General features: G+C 44.0%; 1 protein-coding gene across 1 annotated transcript in view; it reads left to right on the forward strand.

The window, feature by feature from the left end:
• LOC124271019 (multidrug resistance-associated protein 1-like) overlaps window positions 1–24,800 on the forward strand; it is a 78,608-nt gene that overhangs the window by 48,659 nt on the left and 5,149 nt on the right. Inside the window, 8 exon segments of the mRNA XM_046706081.1 lie at window positions 274–584; window positions 1,227–1,426; window positions 10,683–10,806; window positions 20,737–20,838; window positions 22,157–22,303; window positions 22,943–23,101; window positions 23,250–23,416; window positions 23,720–23,914. Of these exon segments, the coding sequence (XP_046562037.1) occupies window positions 274–584; window positions 1,227–1,426; window positions 10,683–10,806; window positions 20,737–20,838; window positions 22,157–22,303; window positions 22,943–23,101; window positions 23,250–23,416; window positions 23,720–23,914 (1,405 nt within the window).

Raw genomic sequence — 24,800 nt, forward strand, 5'->3', positions numbered from 1 at the left:
GAAGATCTTTGGACTGTAGCAGAGATCCTTGGACTATACCTAGGATCCTCGGAATGTAGCAGAGATCCTTGGAGTGTACCAAGGATCCTCGGACTGTACTGAAGCTCATAGACTGTACCAAAGGTCCTTGGACTGTTCCAGAGATCCTTCGGCTGTACTTAGGATCCTTAAACTGTACTGACTCAAGATGCTACAGTGACCGACAATTAGCTTGTAACACTCCCCACTCCCTCCGTACTGAAACAATGACACCCTCCATTTCCCTGGTTTCAGCTGTGGTCATCCTGATCTACTCTATCCTGGCGTCGGTGAGGATGGTGCAGGCTGCTGGTAACATCCACGCCAAGATGCTGTACAACATCCTGCGATCTCCGATGTCCTTCTTCGACACCACCCCGATCGGCCGAATCGTGAACCGCTTCTCACGGGACGTGGAAACTGTGGACAACAACTTGCCAGGCGTACTACGAATGTGGATCAACTGTGTGTTCAGTGTCATGGGCACCCTCATCGTCATCAGCTACAGCACCCCCATCTTCCTGTCTGTCATCGTCCCACTTGCAATACTCTACTACCTAGTTCAGGTACAGTACACAAATATTTTTGTTTGATTATTGTTTGGTGAAATGAGGTGAGGTGAAATGGGGTTTAATGTCGTACTTAAGAATATTTCGCTCATATGACGACGTGCATGCGTGTGTATGTGTGGCTGCTTGTACTAACCTAGACTGAAGCTGGTTTTATAGTGCAAGCTCACTGAGATACCATGCCGCAGTTAATCATGAATACCCCACTCAGACACATTATACTGGCTCCGGGCCAACCAGTCCTTGTCGTACCCATTAATGCCGAGCACCAGGCAGGGACCAACAAGTACCAATTTTTTAATGTCTTTTGGTATGACGCAGCCGGGATTGAACCCGCGACCTTCCGTTCTCCGGGCAGACGCTCTAACCACTACACCACAGAAGCGGTCATTGTTTGATAACTAAGCCAAATGTCCCCATTAACGTCGAACGCCAGGCAGGATACCAACATGTACCATTCTTTACATGTTTGATGTATGAAACGCAACAGTCATCAGTGATCTCTTGACTTTGATTAAATTTATGGAACTACGGTGCAACTGTAGTCAACCAGCTAGTCAGGTCAGAATTGGTGCCAGTTGTATAAGATTCCTTAAATTCAGCCCAGTATAATTCCCCCCTCTCTATCTCAATCCTCAGAGGTTCTACATTGCTACATCACGTCAACTGAAGCGACTGGAGTCGACCACAAGGTCTCCTATCTACTCTCATTTTGGAGAGACAATCACTGGCACCTCGTCCATCCGGGCGTACAAGGCCAGCGACAGATTCATCGCGGAATCCACACAAAGAGTGGACAAGAACTTGACCTTCTACTTCGCAGGCCTTGCCTCCAACAGGTGACTTTATGCATGGGCAGGCGTGAAATATTATTTTTTCTTATCCTGACTCATGCTTATTTGCTTGTCTTCTTCTTCTGGCGAACCTAGTGGAACACGTATATCTCCCAATTGAAGTTCCCTTCAATAAAAGAAATCACTCATTAGTACTCACCACGAGTTACCTCCCTTTCCCCAAGCGCGGGAACGAGGGCGCCACCCAAGCCCATGTGCTTCACTCTCTCCTTCTTCGCCCAGTGAGCTGGACGTGAGAGCACCTGTGTCTCCCAACACACTATATCCTTAATTATATTTAGTTAAGTTCCTCTTATACGTTAGTATAGAGGTAGTACTAGTATAATTATTCAATTTGCATTGATTATTAATTGTGTTTCTGCTGTTTTATTCACGATTCGTCGTGTTTGTTCAGTAGGCTACATTAATGAAAATTTGCACAGAATGTAAACTACGTTATTCTGATACCGATCCAGACTGAGGACACGCCATTGATTCTCGTTGTAACTTTTGTATCAATTTACCTATCTCTGCCTTTGACAAATATTTATGTTCCGTTTACAGACGGAAGGCAGATAAATCACGTAAACAGAATTCGAACATGGCTAATAGATCGCATATTAATGTTTCATGTCAACTGTTGACTGAGGACACGCCACCGACTGGGGACATGCCTGAGTTTCCCTCGGCGGATAAGCGTGGGACGCAGTCCGCTATGTCCAAGAAGCGACCTGCATCTCAAGAGCTGCCGTCTTCTCAGTCCAAGTCGAGGAAACCATCCATATCATCTCGTACTTTGCGTACACCAAGATCTACACCTTCATCTAAAGGGAAGTCAACAAAATCTAATAATTTTGCCTCTGATATCTTACCAGTTACAGAATTAGCCTATTATCATTCCAGAAGTTCGTCACAAGAAACGGCCCGTTTCTGCGACTGTCACCTCAGCGCAGATGAACACACAACAGGAGATGCCAACTCTATCACCAGAAATTTTATCTGAGGGTCCCGTCACCTCTGCAGAGAGACATCCCTCTTCAACGCAGACCGCTTCAGACGACTTGATCAACCAGATAATGAGGGTGATGGAAGACCGCTACGGCTTACAGAGGCCTCAGAGCCACGGGCCTCAGAGCCCACCCCATATCAAGTCATACAGGGCCTCAGAGCCCGCCTTGGCTTCGCGTAGGGCCTCTGAGCCCATAGACGCGCCTCCGCAAAGGGCAACCCTGCCCGGAGTGAGCTCTTTGCATAAGGTATCCCAGGCCGCCTCCGTGAAGGAGCTAGAGCCTCACCTTTTGCAAGAGGCTTCGCGGAGAAGGAGCGCGTCGCGGAGAAGGAGCGCTTCGCGGAGAAGGAGCGCTTCGCCGAGCACGCACCTTGTCATGCACGGCGGGCGTCCTTGAAGCAAGCGCCATATGTCGGATCGGACACTGAATCCATACATTCGCGTAGGACGCGAAGGCTAAGTGGTTCTACATCGCCTAGAAGATGTTCGCGTAGCCCTCAACGTTCGAGAAGTCCACAACGCTCTGCGAAGCCATCACCGTTCACGTAGATCACAGTCTCCGCGAAGGATGTCTTCTCCAAGGTCTACATACACTAGCCACTCTTCAGTCCGTTCTCCTCAGTCCTCACATAGATCTTCTTACAGATCTAGGACTCCGACATACAACCATCCATCAGAGGAGGATGATGGTATTGTTTTCTCAGAAGCTGAGATAAGATATTGGATGGTAAACGAATTACAACTGGCCTCTCCCTCTAAGAACGAGGATACAGCCCAAACTTACCTCATGAAAGATGATGATGTAGATCATATCACCGTGCCTCCTATGGATCCTATCGCAGCCGTTCCTGCTAATCTGGATACTACTTACGCCAAATCTACTGAAAACCTACCTACCCATTTACCATTCTTCAATGCCAAGAATTTTTATGGACATAATATGGAGTCCTTTTTCAAGACTCAGGAGATTGATGAGAACTTTCAACTTATCAGTGATTCCAAGTCCAGAACTTATAGGATTGATGATCGCAAGATGGATGAGGAGAGTAGGATGATTTACTCAGCACTACTTATGCAAAAAAAAGATCAACAATTCCTTACAGACCATCTTTCAGCTCTTACTGAAATCACTACCATGACACGTCGGCAAGGGTTACTAGCCTCCTGCTCTTGGAATAAACAATTCACAGAGCCTCTGTACACAGCTCCATGGTCTTCACCGTTACTGTTTGGTGGCAACATTAACAAGGTTTCCAAGGAAGTATCTAAAGATTCTAGAGAAGTTCTCATGATTAAATCTATGGATACGTTAGCCAATGCCTTTAAAAAATCAGCACAGAGGTACTCGGGTAAGTCTCAGTTTTCAGGGCTACAGAGGGCCCGGGATAAGAAATTAGCGGCCGTTAATAATCCCAAGAATTCTTTTCGTCGCCCATACAACAAGTTCAAAGGAGGATCAGCTAGAGGCAGATCATCCAGAGGTGCCTGTGGATTTAAACGATGAAAGTCAGGTTCGGAACGACTGCAGTCTTCCACCCCCAGTCGTCCCAGTACAACCTTCGTCTACAACTCAAGGCCAAGCCACCATTAACAGTCGACCCACCAGGGTTCAACGTTCAGCTGGCACTACTACCGATGTTAAGAGAAACAGTTCAGTCTCTACTAAACAAACAGGCCTTAGAAGTTCTCGAGCAGCAAAACATCACACCAGGCTTCTACTCCCCAGTTTTCCTAGTGCTGAAAAAGAATTCCAAAGAGAAGTATCGCCTCATTTACAACATGAGCACCTTCAACAGAGATTTTCTATGCAAACCACCAACGTTTCGCATGATACATTTACCTCAACTCCGTCAGCTAATTCGTCCACTAGATTACATGGTAAGTATAGATCTGCAGGATGCATACCTACACATTCCGATTCATCCCAGGTCAAGGAAATATCTGAGGTTTATGCTAGACGGCATACACTACCAATGGAAAGTACTTCCCCTTCGGAATCACTTCGGCCCCTTGGGTATTCACAAGAGTAACCAAGCCTATTGTCTCATACCTACATCGTCAAGGCCTGCGGAGTGCATTTTACCTAGACGACGGTATACAGGTGGATCCAGATCCACAGCGTCTCAGACTACAGCTGAAATTTACAATCAAGCTACTAACACAGTTAGGCTGGTTAGTAAATCTACTCAAGTCGGACCTAGAGCCCACGCAAGATCTGCAGTTTCTAGGTATACGATTCCTTACAGCCCAGAATCGTTTGGTAGTCCCGTAGGACAGATGGATCAAAATACAACAACTGATTCCCCAAGCCCTACTCTCTCCGTTACCACTACGACAGTGGCAGAGTCTACTGGGACTACTCACATCAGCTCAAGACTTGACCGGGATCGGGTGGTCAGTTTCGCTGACTTGGTTGACACATGTCATCGGTTCCCAATTGCGCAGATCGATGCTCATGCTGTTGATCACTGGATTGTCTGGTCCAGACTCGATTATTTACAGACCGCCGCCGCCATATAGCTGGAATATTGCTGAGTGCGGCGTAAAACTAAACTCACTCACTCACTCAAGACTTGACACTCAGAGGCAGGCTTCAATTGCGTCCATTACAAGTCCTCATCATTGCTCATCTCGAGGACCCTCTACCATTCAGTCTACCAGATTATGTCAAACCACATCTACTCTGGTGGACCAAGAGATTGAATGTCTGCGTAGGCGTCTCCTTAGTAGAGCCGGAATCGGATATACACCTCTACGTGGACGCGTCACTAATAGGCTGGGGAGCCCACCTTACCGGCAGGACAGCGTCAGGCCTATGGAGCATTCAAGAGAGCTTATGTCACATAAATCTGCTAGAGATGCAAGCAGTCATAAACGCCATAAGTCACTGGAGCAACCTGTTACAGAACGCCCAGTTAATGATTCACACAGACAACTCAACAGTGGCGTTTTATGTGAACAAACAAGGGTCAACAAGATCACTGAATCTACTCACCCGATGTTTCAGACTGTTCGAATTAGTCGACAGTCTAAACATTCATATCAAAGCCTGCCACATTCCAGGAGCAAAAAATGTGTTAGCAGACGCTCTCTCTCGGCCGCACCAGCCGTCGCCGACAGAATGGATGCTCCACACAGAGATATTCAATCAGATAATCATGGAAATAGGATCTCCTCTCATAGACCTATTTGCCACCCGATTCAACAATCAACTGACAACTTTCGTATCGCCAGTGCCAGATCCACTAGCTTGGGCAACGGACGCACTAAGCATATCGTGGGAGGGACTAAACGCGTACGCTTTCCCGCCTCCTGCGTTGATCCCACAAGTCTTGCTAAAAATCAGTCAAACGAAGAGCCTCGATCTGATTTTGGTCTCGCCTTACTAACCAGCGAGAACGTGGTTTCCAGACCTCATACTAAGAATCGGAAAACCAGTACTTCAGCTCCCACTGCGCTCCAATCTACTGATACATCCGCACACCAAACAAGTGCACAAAACACCAGAAGCATACCAACTTCACGTGTGGACTGTATCAAAGCATGTTTGAATAAGAGAGGTTATTCCACCATAGCGGCGAAGGCGGTCACGCTTGCACTACGTAACTCTACTCGTAACTTGTACGATGACAAGTGGCGCAGTTTTGTAAATTATGCTGCTAAGAAAGGATTTTCAGCCAGATTTGCTACACATCCTCAAGTGGCAGAATTCTTGTGTTTCCTACGCCAAACTAAGAATCTGAAAGGATCTACACTATCCACTTATCTTGCAGCCATAAGTTCAGTCATTACTATGAGGACGGGCGTCAAGTTGACTAAAACACCAGAGTTACTCGCCTTATTACGTGCCTTTCGATTGGAAGACCAGAAACGGAAGTTTCAAGCGCCAGCCTGGGATCTGAATGTTGTACTACAACACCTCACAAGTGAGTCATTTGAATCATTGACCCACAAAACCTTATTCCTGCTAGCGTTAGCCACTGCAGCCAGGATGTCTGAAATTCACGCTTTGGATTACGAGAGAACACGGTTTGATGATATTCATAACATCGCTCATCTGGGACTTCGATGGGATTTTATTGCAAAAAATCAACTACCAGGTCAACCAGACAGGTTGTTCCATGTCCCAGCTCTCTCATCCATTCTTGGACCACATGATACGATGGACTTATCACTTTGCCCAGTACGTGCACTGAAAATATATCTCCAAAGATCCAAGCAAAGTAGAGGGAAATTCAAAAGATTGTTTATCTCTATATCTACCGCTTCACAGACAGAAGTGTCGCGCACTACTATTTCTATCTGGATCCGAACTGTCATACTAAGAGCCTACAAGGCAGCTGGACTGGACCCTCCAAGTGCTGCTAATCCCCACGAAATTAGAGCACTAGCTTCTACTTTAGCTTTACATGGAAATTGTTCATTAAATACCATTATGGAGGGATGTTTTTGGAGATCCGATATGGTGTTTGCCAACCATTATCTGAGAGATATCACCACCAAGGACGTCTCAGGTATCCACCATTTCGGTCCCATGGTCCTCGCACAACAGTTGACAGTTCCACAGAGAAGATAAGTCTATCTTGATGATTTTATACTTATCTGATAACAGTACTAATAGCTACGTGCTATCTATATATATTTCCTTAAGTTAAAATTTTATCTTAAGCTCAGTACTATGATTTTATATCATTATACACATATACCCACAACTCTTACGAGTTCTACTATTATATATATGTTCAGCTTAAGTTCTATCTTTAAGCTCAGTCATATGTTCATTTCATAACATGTATTAGTTAACAAACTCTCAGTAGTTGGTTACTATTATACAGCTTAAGTTATCTTTATACCTTAAGCACAATTATGTTATAGCTTATATATATACATATTGTAAGCTTATTACTTTGGTTCTTATAAAAGTATACTTATAAACTATCTACAGTTTATACTTCACATTAATAGCTTTAGCTTTAATTAATGTTCTATATACTTTTATTATATTCAGTAAATTGTAATAACCTTCTTAAGAGGCAGCTGTTAATATACAGCAGGAATTCAGTTCAGTGCGTTCATGAAGTTCCCATAGGGTTATTACAATTATCTCAGTTCAAATCACTAATTAGTAAAATCCAAAGTATATATAATCCCACCACCTATCCGTAGGATTCTACAGCAAATAAGCATGAGTCAGGATAAGAAAAAATATGAAATTTTTAGAGTAAAATTAATATTTTTATACTTATCCTGACTCATGAGGTAAGCCCTCCCGTCCTCCCCACTTAGCACTTTGGATTTCTCGAGAAAAATAAAGTGTTGGGCTCAAAACAAAAAAGGAGAGAGTGGAGCACATGGGCTTGGGTGGCGCCCTCGTTCCCGCGCTTGGGGAAAGGGAGGTAACTCGTGGTGAGTACTAATGAGTGATTTCTTTTATTGAAGGGGAACTTCAATTGGGAGATATACGTGTTCCACTAGGTTCGCCAGAAGAAGAAGACAAGCAAATAAGCATAAGTCAGGATAAGTATAAAAATATTAATTTTACTCTAAAAATTTCATTTTCAAATTTCAGGGAAAGAAACCTTTCATAATTTCCCACTAGACCACAGGACAATAATCAGTGGTCCTGTCTGTACTTCACTGGTCCAAAATAACATGAATAATTTACTTAACTATCAATACAAAATTCACGGGCCACCAGGACCAATGCAAAGTTATAATTTAGTGGTTCTGATGAATTTGTACTAGCCAGGGACCACGGGACCAGCGTAAATTCCACTCTATTTTTTTACATATATATGAGAGGGGCGGTGGGGTAGCCCAATGGTTATAGCGTCACGCCGATGGTTAAAGCGCCACACTGATGGTTATAGCGTCACGCTGATGGTTAAAGCGTCACACTGATGGTTATAGCGTCACGGTGATGGTTAAAGCTTCACGCTGATGGTTATAGCGTCATGCTGATGGTTAAAGCGTCACGGTTATAGCGTCAAGCTGATGGTTAAAGCGTCACGGTTATAGCGTCACGCTGATGGTTAAAGCGTCACGCTGATGGTTAAAGAGTCACGCTGATGATTAAGGCATCACGCTGAAGACCCGGGTTCAATTCCCCACATGGGTACAATGAGTGACGCCCATTTCTGGTGTCCCCCCACCGTGATATTGCTGGAATATTGCTAAAAGTGGCGTAAAGCCAAACTCACTCACTCACTACATATATGAGAGCACAGGACTTCATGCTAGTCCACAGGACAATTCCTGAACATGTGTCAGTCAGTCTCTGTGGCTGAATCTGATGTGTTGTAGAATTAACACTGGAGGACTGCATGGCAGCGAGTTATAGGTTACCATGACAACTGAGGACTACTTTCCTTGTAGTTTTCCAGGCTGTACAGGGCTTGATTTAGTGATTTGTTACTTGTACTGGTGCAACCCAATATTACAAAGTGCATTCTAGTTATTAGTCTACCTTGCACCAGGTGCAAGTAATTTTTGAGAAATATATCAACAATAAATCTAACAACATCAGCATAATTATATCAGTTCATATTTCTTCTATATTTTTAATAGCTATTATGCTGAAACATTGCTATTTATAGACACCTTTTGGCTATGACAGCTCTTATAAACAGGGATCAGCTGTGTGGCTGTGTTGCTATAGTTTCATGGGTACTACGTCATGGAAATATGTTTATGTGCACTGAAACCTCTGACCTTTTAACACTCTATGCGACTAATTTAAGTTATAGCTGACAGATTTATCGCACATGGCTGTGTGAAATGCTAAGCCTTCTGTCAACTTTAATTATCCAAACCGTGAATGAAAATAACAACATTTTTTCTGAAGAAATCAAGTGAAGTAGCTGACAAAAGTGGTAAACAAATCTCGGAAACTGAGAAATGTGCCGATACCAACATAAGTGATTCCATTAACGCTGTATCAGTAATCGTCGCGCGTAAACCGTGTGGCAGTTTGAGGCCGGGTGATAAATCTACAGATGATGGATTGAAACATAAATTAGACACAGACATAATTCCATCCGCAAGCAATGCTAAAAAAATTAAGACTTACAAATTTAAAGTGGAATGTTAAAAAACAGGGATTAGTTGCATTATGATGAGATTGAAAATGGCACGTCTTGTGCCACATGTCAAAAGTATGATAAAAGTGGAAGAAGTAATTCTTTTAGGAGTGGGTGCGAGTCTACAAGATTAAGTGTGATAGAAATCCATTAAACTAGTGTGGCTCACCTCAGATCTGAGGCCCATGAACCATCACAACTGTGCAAAAATATGTCAGTTTTGCCGTTGGAAAAGACAGATCTTAAATTGCAAGAAAATCAAGTTGACACCATGAACATTTTATTCATTATAGCATACTGGATAGCAAAAATGAAAAAACATTTACAGAAAGAGAACACAGACAGAGCAGGCATGGATCAGTTATGAATCTGATAAATGATATGTCTGTAACAATCTGAATAAATTATACGAATAAATCAATGGCATAGGCTTGTTTCAGGCAACAATAGATGTTTTTTCCTGCACCATATCCTGATCATTAAACGTCTGTGTTGACTCGTGTCAGCGACCGGAATATCTCCAGCAACATGTCCTCCTCCGTGAAAATACGTAATATTTCCGTGGAAACGCTTTATGTGACGCAGAAACGCTTTGTTTGAATATAACAGTTACACTGGTTCATCACTTCTTTGAACAACATCAGGATGTTAGCATAAGGAAACAGGACAGACCAAATCGGGGCATTAATGAACAAGGATGTTGGAGAGATAAGTAGCTGTGTGATGAATTCAGGTCAAAATATATAGTGTAATACATCAGTGTCCTTCACACTAAGACATCCGTGAAGATCCCGGTTAGAATTGGTCTTCACCAACCCATGATTTTGGTGAAGGCGACTAACGGGATCGGTTGGTCAGGCTCGCTGATTTGATTGACACATGTCATGGGTTCCAAATTGTGCAGATCGATGCTCATGCTGTTGATGACTGGATTGTCTGGTCCAGACTCGATTATTTACAGACCATCATCATATAGTTGGAATATGCTGGGTGCAGTGTTAAACAAGTGTTATCAGTAATATGTTTCTAGTTAAAAACAAGAAGAACAAATGTACCTCAACAGACAGATCTGAATGAAAATGAAAAATACTGGGTTTGTCAATGGTGTAAAGAGAGAGATTGCGTTTTCTCTTACCTGAAAGTGTTCCAAATAGAATTTCTGTTTTCATTTCAGGTGGCTTGGATTCCGACTAGAGTTTCTTGGCAACACAATAGTTCTGTTTGCGGCTCTGTTCTCTGTCATTACAACAGATCTACCCAGTGGAATTGTGGGTCTGTCAGTCTCGTACGCTTTACAGGTAATGCAGCATACACTGCGCTATAACAACACACCTGCCCAGGGTAATTATAGGGTCTGTCTTGTGTGCTCTACAGGTAATGCAGCATACACTGCGCTATAACAACACACCTGCCCAGGGTAATTATAGGGTCTGTCTTGTGTGTTCTACAGGTAATGCAGCATACACTGCGCTATAACAACACCTGCCCAGGGTAATTATAGGGTCTGTCTTGTGTGTTCTACAGGTAATGCAGCTTACACCGCGCGCTATAACAACACCTGCCCAGGGTAATTATAGGGTCTGTCTTGTGTGTTCTACAGGTAATGCAGCTTACACTGCAGCTATAACAACACACCTGCCCAGGGTAATTATAGGGTCTGTCTTGTGTGTTCTACAGGTAATGCAGCTTACACTGCGCTATAACAACACACCTGCCCAGGGTAATTATAGGGTCTGTCTTGTGTGTTCTACAGGTAATGCAGCATACACTGCGCTATAACAACACACCTGCCCAGGGTAACTATAGGGTCTGTCTTGTGTGTTCTACAGGTAATGCAGCATACACTCGCTATAACAACACTCCTGCCCAGGGTAATTATAGGGTCTGTCTTGTGTGTTCTACAGGTAATGCAGCATACACTCGCTATAACAACACACCTGCCCAGGGTAACTATAGGGTCTGTCTTGTGTGTTCTACAGGTAATGCAGCTTACACTGCGCTATAACAACACCTGCCCAGGGTAATTATAGGGTCTGTCTTGTGTGTTCTACAGGTAATGCAGCTTACACTGTGTTATAACAACACACCTACCCAGGGTAATTATAGGGTCTGTCTTGTGTGTTCTACAGGTAATGCAGCATACACTGTGTTATAACAACACACCTGCCCAGGGTAATTATAGGGTCTGTCTTGTGTGTTCTACAGGTAATGCAGCTTACACTGCGCTATAACAACACCTGCCCAGGGTAATTATAGGGTCTGTCTTGTGTGTTCTACAGGTAATGCAGCATACACTGTGTTATAACAACACCTGCCCAGGGTAATTATAGGGTCTGTCTTGTGTGTTCTACAGGTAATGCAGCATACACTGTGTTATAACAACACACCTGCCCAGGGTAATTATAGGGTCTGTCTTGTGTGTTCTACAGGTAATGCAGCATACACTGTGTTATAACAACACACCTGCCCAGGGTAATTATAGGGTCTGTCTTGTGTGTTCTACAGGTAATGCAGCTTACACTGCGCTATAACAACACCTGCCCAGGGTAATTATAGGGTCTGTCTTGTGTGTTCTACAGGTAATGCAGCTTACACTCGCTATAACAACACCTGCCCAGGGTAATTATAGGGTCTGTCTTGTGTGTTCTACAGGTAATGCAGCTTACACTGCGCTATAACAACACCTGCCCAGGGTAATTATAGGGTCTGTCTTGTGTGTTCTACAGGTAATGCAGCATACATTGCGCTATAACAACACACCTGCCCAGGGTAATTATAGGGTCTGTCTTGTGTGTTCTACAGGTAATGCAGCTTACACTCGCTATAACAACACACCTACCCAGGGTAATTATAGGGTCTGTCTTGTGTGTTCTACAGGTAATGCAGCATACATTGCGCTATAACAACACACCTGCCCAGGGTAATTATAGGGTCTGTCTTGTGTGTTCTACAGGTAATGCAGCATACACTCGCTATAACAACACCTGCCCAGGGTAACTATAGGGTCTGTCTTGTGTGTTCTACAGGTAATGCAGCTTACACTGCGCTATAACAACACCTGCCCAGGGTAATTATAGGGTCTGTCTTGTGTGTTCTACAGGTAATGCAGCTTACACTGCGCTATAACAACACCTGCCCAGGGTAATTATAGGGTCTGTCTTGTGTGTTCTACAGGTAATGCAGCATACACTGTGTTATAACAACACACCTGCCCAGGGTAATTATAGGGTCTGTCTTGTGTGTTCTACAGGTAATGCAGCATACACTCGCTATAACAACACCTGCCCAGGGTAATTATAGGGTCTGTCTTGTGTGCTCTACAGGTAATGCAGCATACATACATTGCTATAACAAACACACCTACCCAGGGTAATTATAGGGCCTGTCTTGTGTGTTCTACAGGTAATGCAGCTTACACTCGCTATAACAACACACCTACCCAGGGTAATTATAGGGTCTGTCTTGTGTGTTCTACAGGTAATGCAGCATACACTGCGCTATAACAACACACCTGCCCAGGGTAATTATAGGGTCTGTCTTGTGTGTTCTACAGGTAATGCAGCTTACACTCGCTATAACAACACACCTACCCAGGGTAATTATAGGGTCTGTCTTGTGTGCTCTACAGGTAATGCAGCACACACTGCGCTATAACAACACACCTGCCCAGGGTAATTATAGGGTCTGTCTTGTGTGTTCTACAGGTAATGCAGCATACACTGCGCTATAACAACACCTGCCCAGGGTAATTATAGGGTCTGTCTTGTGTGTTCTACAGGTAATGCAGCTTACACTGTGTTATAACAACACACCTACCCAGGGTAATTATAGGGTCTGTCTTGTGTGTTCTACAGGTAATGCAGCATACACTGTGTTATAACAACACACCTGCCCAGGGTAATTATAGGGTCTGTCTTGTGTGTTCTACAGGTAATGCAGCTTACACTGCGCTATAACAACACCTGCCCAGGGTAATTATAGGGTCTGTCTTGTGTGTTCTACAGGTAATGCAGCATACACTGTGTTATAACAACACACCTGCCCAGGGTAATTATAGGGTCTGTCTTGTGTGTTCTACAGGTAATGCAGCTTACACTGCGCTATAACAACACCTGCCCAGGGTAATTATAGGGTCTGTCTTGTGTGTTCTACAGGTAATGCAGCTTACACTCGCTATTACAACACCTGCCCAGGGTAATTATAGGGTCTGTCTTGTGTGTTCTACAGGTAATGCAGCTTACACTGCGCTATAACAACACCTGCCCAGGGTAATTATAGGGTCTGTCTTGTGTGTTCTACAGGTAATGCAGCTTACACTGCGCTATAACAACACCTGCCCAGGGTAATTATAGGGTCTGTCTTGTGTGTTCTACAGGTAATGCAGCTTACACTGCGCTATAACAACACCTGCCCAGGGTAATTATAGGGTCTGTCTTGTGTGTTCTACAGGTAATGCAGCATACACTGTGTTATAACAACACACCTGCCCAGGGTAATTATAGGGTCTGTCTTGTGTGTTCTACAGGTAATGCAGCATACACTCGCTATAACAACACCTGCCCAGGGTAATTATAGGGTCTGTCTTGTGTGCTCTACAGGTAATGCAGCATACATTGCGCTATAACAACACACCTACCCAGGGTAATTATAGGGCCTGTCTTGTGTGTTCTACAGGTAATGCAGCTTACACTCGCTATAACAACACACCTACCCAGGGTAATTATAGGGTCTGTCTTGTGTGTTCTACAGGTAATGCAGCATACACTGCGCTATAACAACACACCTGCCCAGGGTAATTATAGGGTCTGTCTTGTGTGTTCTACAGGTAATGCAGCTTACACTCGCTATAACAACACACCTACCCAGGGTAATTATAGGGTCTGTCTTGTGTGCTCTACAGGTTATGCAGCATACACTGCGCTATAACAACACACCTGCCCAGGGTAATTATAGGGTCTGTCTTGTGTGTTCTACAGGTAATGCAGCATACACTGCGCTATAACAACACCTGCCCAGGGTAATTATAGGGTCTGTCTTGTGTGTTCTACAGGTAATGCAGCATACACGCGCCTATAACAACACCTGCCCAGGGTAATTATAGGGTCTGTCTTGTGTGTTCTACAGGTAATGCAGCTTACACCGCGCTATAACAACACACCTGCCCAGGGTAATTATAGGGTCTGTCTTGTGTGTTCTACAGGTAATGCAGCATACACTGCGGCTATAACAACACACCTGCCCAGGGTAACTATAGGGTCTGTCTTGTGTGTTCTACAGGTAATGCAGCATACACTCGCTATAACAACACTCCTGCCCAGGGTAATTATAGGGTCTGTCTTGTGTGTTCTACAGGTAATGCAGCTTACACTGCGCCTATAACAACACCTGCCCAGGGTAATTATAGGGTCTGTCTTGTGTGTTCTACAGGTAATGCAGCATACACTGTGTTATAACAACACACCTGCCCAGGGTAATTATAGGGTCTGTCTTGTGTGTTCTACAGGTAATGCAGCATACACTGTGTTATAACAACACACCTGCCCAGGGTAATTATAGGGTCTGTCTTGTGTGTTCTACAGGTAATGCAGCATACACTCGCTATAACAACACCTGCCCAGGGTAATTATAGGGTCTGTCTTGTGTGTTCTACAGGTAATGCAGCATACATTGCGCTATAACAACACACCTACCCAGGGTAATTATAGGGCCTGTCTTGTGTGTTCTACAGGTAATGCAGCTTACACTGCGCTATAACAACACACCTACCCAGGGTAATTATAGGGCCTGTCTTGTGTGCTCTACAGGTAATGCAGCATACACTGTGTTATAACAACACACCTGCCCAGGGTAATTATAGGGTCTGTCTTGTGTGTTCTACAGGTAATGCAGCTTACACTGCGCTATAACAACACACCTACCCAGGGTAATTATAGGGCCTGTCTTGTGTGCTCTACAGGTAATGCAGCATACATTGCGCTATAACAACACACCTACCCAGGGTAATTATAGGGCCTGTCTTGTGTGTTCTACAGGTAATGCAGCTTACACTCGCTATAACAACACACCTACCCAGGGTAATTATAGGGTCTGTCTTGTGTGTTCTACAGGTAATGCAGCTTACACTGCGCTATAACAACACACCTGCCCAGGGTAACTATAGGGTCTGTCTTGTGTGTTCTACAGGTAATGCAGCATACACTCGCTATAACAACACTCCTGCCCAGGGTAATTATAGGGTCTGTCTTGTGTGTTCTACAGGTAATGCAGCTTACACTGCGCTATAACAACACCTGCCCAGGGTAATTATAGGGTCTGTCTTGTGTGTTCTACAGGTAATGCAGCATACACTGCGCTATAACAACACACCTGCCCAGGGTAACTATAGGGTCTGTCTTGTGTGTTCTACAGGTAATGCAGCATACACTCGCTATAACAACACACCTACCCAGGGTAATTATAGGGTCTGTCTTGTGTGCTCTACAGGTAATGCAGCATACATTGCGCTATAACAACACACCTACCCAGGGTAATTATAGGGCCTGTCTTGTGTGTTCTACAGGTAATGCAGCTTACACTCGCTATAACAACACACCTACCCAGGGTAATTATAGGGTCTGTCTTGTGTGTTCTACAGGTAATGCAGCATACACTGCGCTATAACAACACACCTACCCAGGGTAATTATAGGGTCTGTCTTGTGTGCTCTACAGGTAATGCAGCATACACTGCGCTATAACAACACACCTGCCCAGGGTAACTATAGGGTCTGTCTTGTGTGTTCTACAGGTAATGCAGCATACACTCGCTATAACAACACACCTGCCCAGGGTAACTATAGGGTCTGTCTTGTGTGTTCTACAGGTAATGCAGCATACACTGCGCTATAACAACACACCTGCCCAGGGTAACTATAGGGTCTGTCTTGTGTGTTCTACAGGTAATGCAGCTTACACTGCGCTATAACAACACCTGCCCAGGGTAATTATAGGGTCTGTCTTGTGTGTTCTACAGGTAATGCAGCATACACTGCGCTATAACAACACACCTGCCCAGGGTAATTATAGGGTCTGTCTTGTGTGTTCTACAGGTAATGCAGCATACACTGCGCTATAACAACACACCTGCCCAGGGTAACTATAGGGTCTGTCTTGTGTGTTCTACAGGTAATGCAGCTTACACTCGCTATAACAACACTCCTGCCCAGGGTAATTATAGGGTCTGTCTTGTGTGTTCTACAGGTAATGCAGCTTACACTGCGCTATAACAACACCTGCCCAGGGTAATTATAGGGTCTGTCTTGTGTGTTCTACAGGTAATGCAGCATACACTGTGTTATAACAACACACCTGCCCAGGGTAATTATAGGGTCTGTCTTGTGTGTTCTACAGGTAATGCAGCATACACTGTGTTATAACAACACACCTGCCCAGGGTAATTATAGGGTCTGTCTTGTGTGTTCTACAGGTAATGCAGCATACACTGCGCTATAACAACACCTGCCCAGGGTAATTATAGGGTCTGTCTTGTGTGTTCTACAGGTAATGCAGCATACACTGCGCTATAACAACACCTGCCCAGGGTAATTATAGGGTCTGTCTTGTGTGTTCTACAGGTAATGCAGCATACACTGTGTTATAACAACACACCTGCCCAGGGTAATTATAGGGTCTGTCTTGTGTGTTCTACAGGTAATGCAGCATACACTGCGCTATAACAACACCTGCCCAGGGTAATTATAGGGTCTGTCTTGTGTGTTCTACAGGTAATGCAGCATACACTGCGCTATATAACAACACCTGCCCAGGGTAATTATAGGGTCTGTCTTGTGTGTTCTACAGGTAATGCAGCATACACTGTGTTATAACAACACACCTACCCAGGGTAATTATAGGGTCTGTCTTGTGTGTTCTACAGGTAATGCAGCATACACTGCGCTATAACAACACCTGCCCAGGGTAATTATAGGGTCTGTCTTGTGTGTTCTACAGGTAATGCAGCATACACTGCGCTATAACAACACCTGCCCAGGGTAATTATAGGGTCTGTCTTGTGTGTTCTACAGGTAATGCAGCTTACACTCGCTATAACAACACACCTACCCAGGGTAACTATAGGGTCTGTCTTGTGTGTTCTACAGGTAATGCAGCATACACTGCGCTATAACAACACCTGCCCAGGGTAATTATAGGGTCTGTCTTGTGTGTTCTACAGGTAATGCAGCTTACACTGTGTTATAACAACACACCTGCCCAGGGTAATTATAGGGTCTGTCTTGTGTGTTCTACAGGTAATGCAGCATACACTGCGCTATAACAACACCTGCCCAGGGTAATTATAGGGTCTGTCTTGTGTGTTCTACAGGTAATGCAGCTTACACTGCGCTATAACAACACCTGCCCAGGGTAATTATAGGGTCTGTCTTGTGTGTTCTACAGGTAATGCAGCATACATTGCGCTATAACAACACACCTGCCCAGGGTAATTATAGGGTCTGTCTTGTGTGTTCTACAGGTAATGCAGCTTACACTGCGCTATAACAACACCTGCCCAGGGTAATTATAGGGTCTGTCTTGTGTGTTCTACAGGTAATGCAGCATACACTGTGTTATAACAACACACCTACCCAGGGTAATTATAGGGTCTGTCTTGTGTGTTCTACAGGTAATGCAGCTTACACTCGCTATAACAACACACCTACCCAGGGTAACTATAGGGTCTGTCTTGTGTGTTCTACAGGTAATGCAGCATACACTGTGTTATAACAACACACCTGCCCAGGGTAATTATAGGGTCTGTCTTGTGTGCTCTACAGGTAATGCAGCATACATTGCGCTATAACAACACACCTGCCCAGGGTAACTATAGGGTCTGTCTTGTGTGTTCTACAGGTAATGCAGCTTACACTCGCTATAACAACACACCTACCCAGGGTAACTATAGGGTCTGTCTTGTGTGTTCTACAGGTAATGCAGCATACACTGTGTTATAACAACACACCTGCCCAGGGTAATTATAGGGTCTGTCTTGTGTGCTCTACAGGTAATGCAGCATACATTGAGCTATAACAACACACCTACCCAGGGTAATTATAGGGCCTGTCTTGTGTGTTCTACAGGTAATGCAGCTTACACTCGCTATATAACAACACACCTACCCAGGGTAATTATAGGGTCTGTCTTGTGTGTTCTACAGGTAATGCAGCATACACTGCGCTATAACAACACACCTACCCAGGGTAATTATAGGGTCTGTCTTGTGTGCTCTACAGGTAATGCAGCATACACTGCGCTATAACAACACACCTGCCCAGGGTAGCTATAGGGTCTGTCTTGTGTGTTCTACAGGTAATGCAGCATACACTCGCTATAACAACACACCTGCCCAGGGTAACTATAGGGTCTGTCTTGTGTGTTCTACAGGTAATGCAGCTTACACTAGCTATAACACACCTACCCAGGGTAATTATAGGGTCTGTCTTGTGTGCTCTACAGGTAATGCAGCATACACTCGCTATAACAACACACCTGCCCAGGGTAACTATAGGGTCTGTCTTGTGTGTTCTACAGGTAATGCAGCTTACACTCGCTATAACAACACACCTACCCAGGGTAATTATGGGGTCTGTCTTGTGTGTTCTACAGGTAATGCAGCTTACACTCGCTATAACAACACACCTGCCCAGGGTAATTATAGGGTCTGTCTTGTGTGCTCTACAGGTAATGCAGCATACACTGCGCTATAACAACACACCTGCCCAGGGTAATTATAGGGTCTGTCTTGTGTGTTCTACAGGTAATGCAGCATACACTCGCTATAACAACACACCTACCCAGGGTAATTATAGGGTCTGTCTTGTGTGTTCTACAGGTAATGCAGCATACACTCGCTATAACAACACACCTACCCAGGGTAATTATGGGGTCTGTCTTGTGTGTTCTACAGGTAATGCAGTTTACACTCGCTATAACAACACACCTGCCCAGGGTAATTATAGGGTCTGTCTTGTGTGCTCTACAGGTAATGCAGCATACACTGCGCTATAACAACACACCTGCCCAGGGTAATTATAGGGTCTGTCTTGTGTGTTCTACAGGTAATGCAGCTTACACTGTCTTATAACAACACACCTGCCCAGGGTAATTATAGGGTCTGTCTTGTGTGTTCTACAGGTAATGCAGCATACACTGTGTTATAACAACACACCTACCCAGGGTAATTATAGGGTCTGTCTTGTGTGCTCTTCAGGTTAAGTCTCTTTTGCTTCAAATGTTTATCCCATCCAAAGTAGAGAGAGATAGACATGATTTTGACCGAATCAGTCAAAGTGGCGGCACCCTTATTGTGAATAATCCATGGTAACCTGTCGAGGTTTACTACTTTTCTGACCTGGGCCTAGATTTTCGAAGCTCTCTTAGGGGTGGTGGGGTACCCTAGTGGTTAAAGCATTGGCTCGTCACGCCGAAGACCCGGGTTCGAATCCCCACATGGGTACATTGTGTGAAGCCTATTTCTGGTGTCCTCCGCCGTGATGTTGCTGGAATATTGCTAAAGGCAGCGTAAAACTAAACTCAGTCAGTCAGTCGAAGCTCTCTTAGCGCTAAGATAGTCGCAAGTTAATGTTAATGTGTGGCACTTGCGACTATCTTAGCGCTAAGAAAGCTTAAAAATGTAGGCCCTGGTCATTGACACTGTGATTGGTCGGATTAAAGGTTGTTCTGGCATAACCTCCATAGTTGATGTCCTCGGATCGTTGTTTTGTAGTAGCGAGAAGTAAGGTCTGATTTTGAGATTAAAGTTCTGATAAACAATGTGATAGTTCATGTTCAAATTTATGTATGCTAACAAGTTGTATTTGAATAAGATTGCGTTATAAATCACCTGGCCAGACTTAATATGTCAGCATCAACAGCCTTATTTATGAGTAACAGTACGTAAGTTTTAAACATGCAAAATTGTTACATTAATCAGTATGATTATAACATGAAGTATAATAAATTCTTTTGGTCTCGCATTTGATGAATATGTTTAGTTCCTCAAGTTATCCATAATTGTGAGGAAAAATAGAATTAATGTTTAATCTGTGGCATATTTTACATGTAATTGATAAAGCATTAAAGTAATCTGACATACCCTCAACTCTTAAAACGTATAAACAAATACAGAAATCCAGCAAAATCTGTAATTGTATTCTGAGTTAAAGCATGCTCTTGATGTCCGTTGTCTTACAGATCACCCAGGCCCTCAACTGGATGGTGCGGATGACCTCTGACCTGGAGACCAATATCGTGTCCGTGGAGAGGATGAAGGAGTATTCGGAGACGCCGACAGAGGTGATGTATACTGGGGCACCAGAGTGCATGGACAGCATTACAATGTTCATAGTGCGACAATCAACGAACATTGATCATGTTAACCATCATGTCTGTACTGCAGGTATAAAGCTCTGCAAGCCATTGTCACAATCTTGTAGTTTTACTGGTTCATTGTGTTTAATCCCAGACACAAATTGGAATGAAGCAATCCATTGAACAACGAGGAAACATTGTTTATTTTGGGTTGAAACACAGCAAATTTAACTTTGTCAACTGCACTGAAAGGTTTATTTGTTGTTTAATACACTACTCAGCAATATGTCAGTTATATGATGATGGTCTGTAAATAATCAACACTGGCCAGACAACCCAGTGATTCACAAGCATTGTACCGTGCAACCGACATGCATCAACCAAGTCAGCTAGTCTGACCACCTAATCCTGTCCCTCTTCTCACAAACTCAGTCGTCTCTTANCTTCGACGAACACTTGTTACTGAAAATGTAGCCTAACCCTTATTTTAGCAGAAGATGATGATGGTGATGATGATTATGATGATGATGGTGATGATGATGATGATGATGATGATGACAATGACGTTCCCAGCTCTTGTAACTTGTTCTCTTACAATGAACACTGGTTACCAAAAATGTAGTGTAACCCTTATCTTAGCAGATGATGACGATGATGATGATGGTGTTGACAATGACGTTCTCAGCTCCCTGGGCGTTATGTAACTTGTTCTCTTATGATGAAAATGTAATCGAACCCTTATCTTAGCAGATGATGACGATGATGATGATGGTGTTGACAATGACGTTCTCAGCTCCCTGGGCGTTATGTAACTTGTTCTCTTATGATGAAAATGTAATCAAACCCTTATCTTAGCAGATGATGACGATGATGATGATGGTGTTGACAATGACGTTCTCAGCTCCCTGGGCGTTATGTAACTTGTTCTCTTATGATGACAATGTAATCGAACCCTTATCTTAGCAGATGATGACGATGATGATGATGATGATGGTGTTGACAATGACGTTCTCAGCTCCCTGGGCGTTATGTAACTTGTTCTCTTATGATGAAAATGTAATCGAACCCTTATCTTAGCAGATGATGACGATGATGATGATGGTGTTGACAATGACGTTCTCAGCTCCCTGTGCGTTATGTAACTTGTTCTCTTATGATGAAAATGTAATCGAACCCTTATCATAGCGTATGATGATGATGATTACGAGGACGATGAGTGACATGATGTCTAGTGGCATTCGTGTCACGAATATCAATAACCTGTGTATGATAATGATTTGCTAATGTTCATCATATATTTCAGGCTGAATGGATTGACCCTTATCGCCAGCCCCCAAGGTCATGGCCAGATGAGGGCAAGGTGAAGTTCGAGAACTATATGACCCGATACAGATCTGAACTTGACCTTGTGTTGAAGGGCATTTCCTGTAACATCAGCGGAGGCGAGAAGGTACTGGAGAAGTTATAAACAAACATTATGGACATTGGTCATACTTAACTGTTAGAATAGAATTATTTGGTCAACAATATGGTCACGTGTTGATTCCCAAGATAAACAACAAGTTAACTCTGTCCATTTAATCGGCTTGATGCTGGGGTCCATTGTTATCCTGGAATCCCTATTCAGGATTTTCTTTGTCCGATGATGAAAACATTTTCACTCAGTCACTTACTCTTTTCACCAGTAAAATCTGATTCAGGTGTCACCATAGTTGCCAAAATAAATACCCCTTCTACTCCGCTGTTTCTGTCCAATTAGTTTTGGGCGTTTATAAGTATATTACTTTCTGATTGGTGTATGTGTTGGTCAGTGAGGGCATATTAGAGCATGTGTTTCATTCGGTGAATACTGTACTGGTATTAGATGTTGCCATGATGAACATACTGTTCAGAAAATGAAATGAAATTGGGAATCACTCCCTTAAGACTTGTAAAAACGTAACAAAGGCAGATAATTCAAGTCATATACTCTGCATACCACTAGCAAATATGAATTCCCCTCTCACTGCAGATCGGTACACTTAAGACTAATGATACAGTTCTAAAGCCTTACGCTGTGAGTACCATGTACATTCCTCTCTATCTGCAGATCGGCATCGTGGGCAGAACCGGTGCTGGGAAGTCGTCTCTCACTGTGGCGCTGTTCCGATTGATTGAAGCTGCTGGTGGTCGGATTGTTGTCGACGGCAGAGCTATTGATGACATGGGTCTGCATGATCTGAGGTCAAAGCTCACTATACTGCCCCAGGTAAAATATCCGTTACTTCCTTGTTTGAAGACATAACATCCGGCGATGACAACCTTTCTGATGTGGAAAATATTTCTTAACTGAAGTTGGAACTTTGATTATATGAACACTGAGGGAAAGTTATAGGGTGATAACTTCTTAATTCCAGGACCCAGTCATCTTCTCTGGTACCCTGAGAATGAACCTTGACCCCTTTGACTCCCACATCGATGAGGATCTGTGGCAGGCGTTGGAGCACGCTCACCTGAAGAAGTTTGTGACGGAGCTCCCTAGTCAGCTGGAGTACGAGTGTGGAGAAGGCGGACAAAACTTAAGGTAGGTAAAATGTGTGAGAGTCTGGTAGGCATTGATCCATCAGCATCAGCTTCTTGTGGGTGAGTGAGTAAGTGGGGTTATCAGTACCCTCACCTGCTTAATAACGGTGTTAGTACCTACACCGAAATGTCGCACTCATTGCAATAAAGAATATAGAACTTGGTTTTCCTTCACCTATACAACTTCTAAAATGCCTCTCAAAGATGTGTTTAGTATTGTTGTTCAGGTGAAGTTGATAGTCACGGACGGGGGTATAATTAAGCCTTGGCTTGTTGCATTTGGAAATGTCACTTTCTGTTTCAGCGTTGGGCAGAGGCAGCTGGTGTGTCTAGCTCGGACGCTGCTCAGGAAAACCAAGATCCTGGTCCTGGACGAAGCTACAGCAGCGGTTGACATGGAAACCGATGATCTGATCCAGAATACCATCAAGACGGAGTTCAGGGACTCGACTGTGATCACCATAGCTCACAGACTCAACACCATTATGGACTACGACAGGTGAGTTATGCATGTGGTCAGCTGTGTTCATTGTAGCTCACAGCCTCAACACCATCATGGACTACGACAGGTGAGTAGTGCATGTTGTCTGCTGTGATCACTGTAGCCCACAGACTCAACACCATCATGGACTACGACAGGTGAGTAGTGCATGTTGTCCGCTGTGATCACTGTAGCCCACAGACTCAACACCATCATGGACTACGACAGGTGAGTAGTGCATGTTGTCCGCTGTGATCACTGTAGCTCACCGACTCAACACCATCATGGACTACGAAAGGTGATTAGTGCATGTTGTCTCCGCTGTGATCACTGTAGCTCACAGACTCAACACCATCATGGACTACGAGAGGTGAGTAGTGCATGTTGTCCGCTGTGATCACTGTAGCTCACCGACTCAACACCATAATGGACTACGACAGGTGAGTAGTGCATGTTGTCCGCTGTGATCACTGTAGCTCACCGACTCAACACCATCATGGACTACGAAAGGTGAGTAGTGCATGTTGTCCGCTGTGATCACCGTAGCTCACAGACTCAACACCATCATGGACTACGACAGGTGAGTAGTGCATGTTGTCCGCTGTGATCACCATAGCTCACGGACTCAGGGACGTCAAGGATGATGAGCATCTGGTTCAGTGTTATCACCGTAGCTACGACAGGTGAGTAGAGCATGTGGTTCAATGTGATCACTGTAGCTCACCAACTTGAACACAATCATGGACTACGACAGGTGAGTAGAGCATGTAGTCCGCTGTGATCACCGTGGCTCACCAACTTGAACACCATCATGGACTACGAGAGGTGAGTAGAGCGTGTGGTCCGCTGTGATCACCGTGGCTCACCAACTCAGGGACGTCAAGGATTATGAGCATGTGGTTCA

This window comes from Haliotis rubra, unplaced genomic scaffold, assembly GCF_003918875.1.
Source record: "Haliotis rubra isolate DU_JTF1 unplaced genomic scaffold, ASM391887v1 Scf1569, whole genome shotgun sequence".
NCBI lineage: Eukaryota > Metazoa > Mollusca > Gastropoda > Lepetellida > Haliotidae > Haliotis > Haliotis rubra.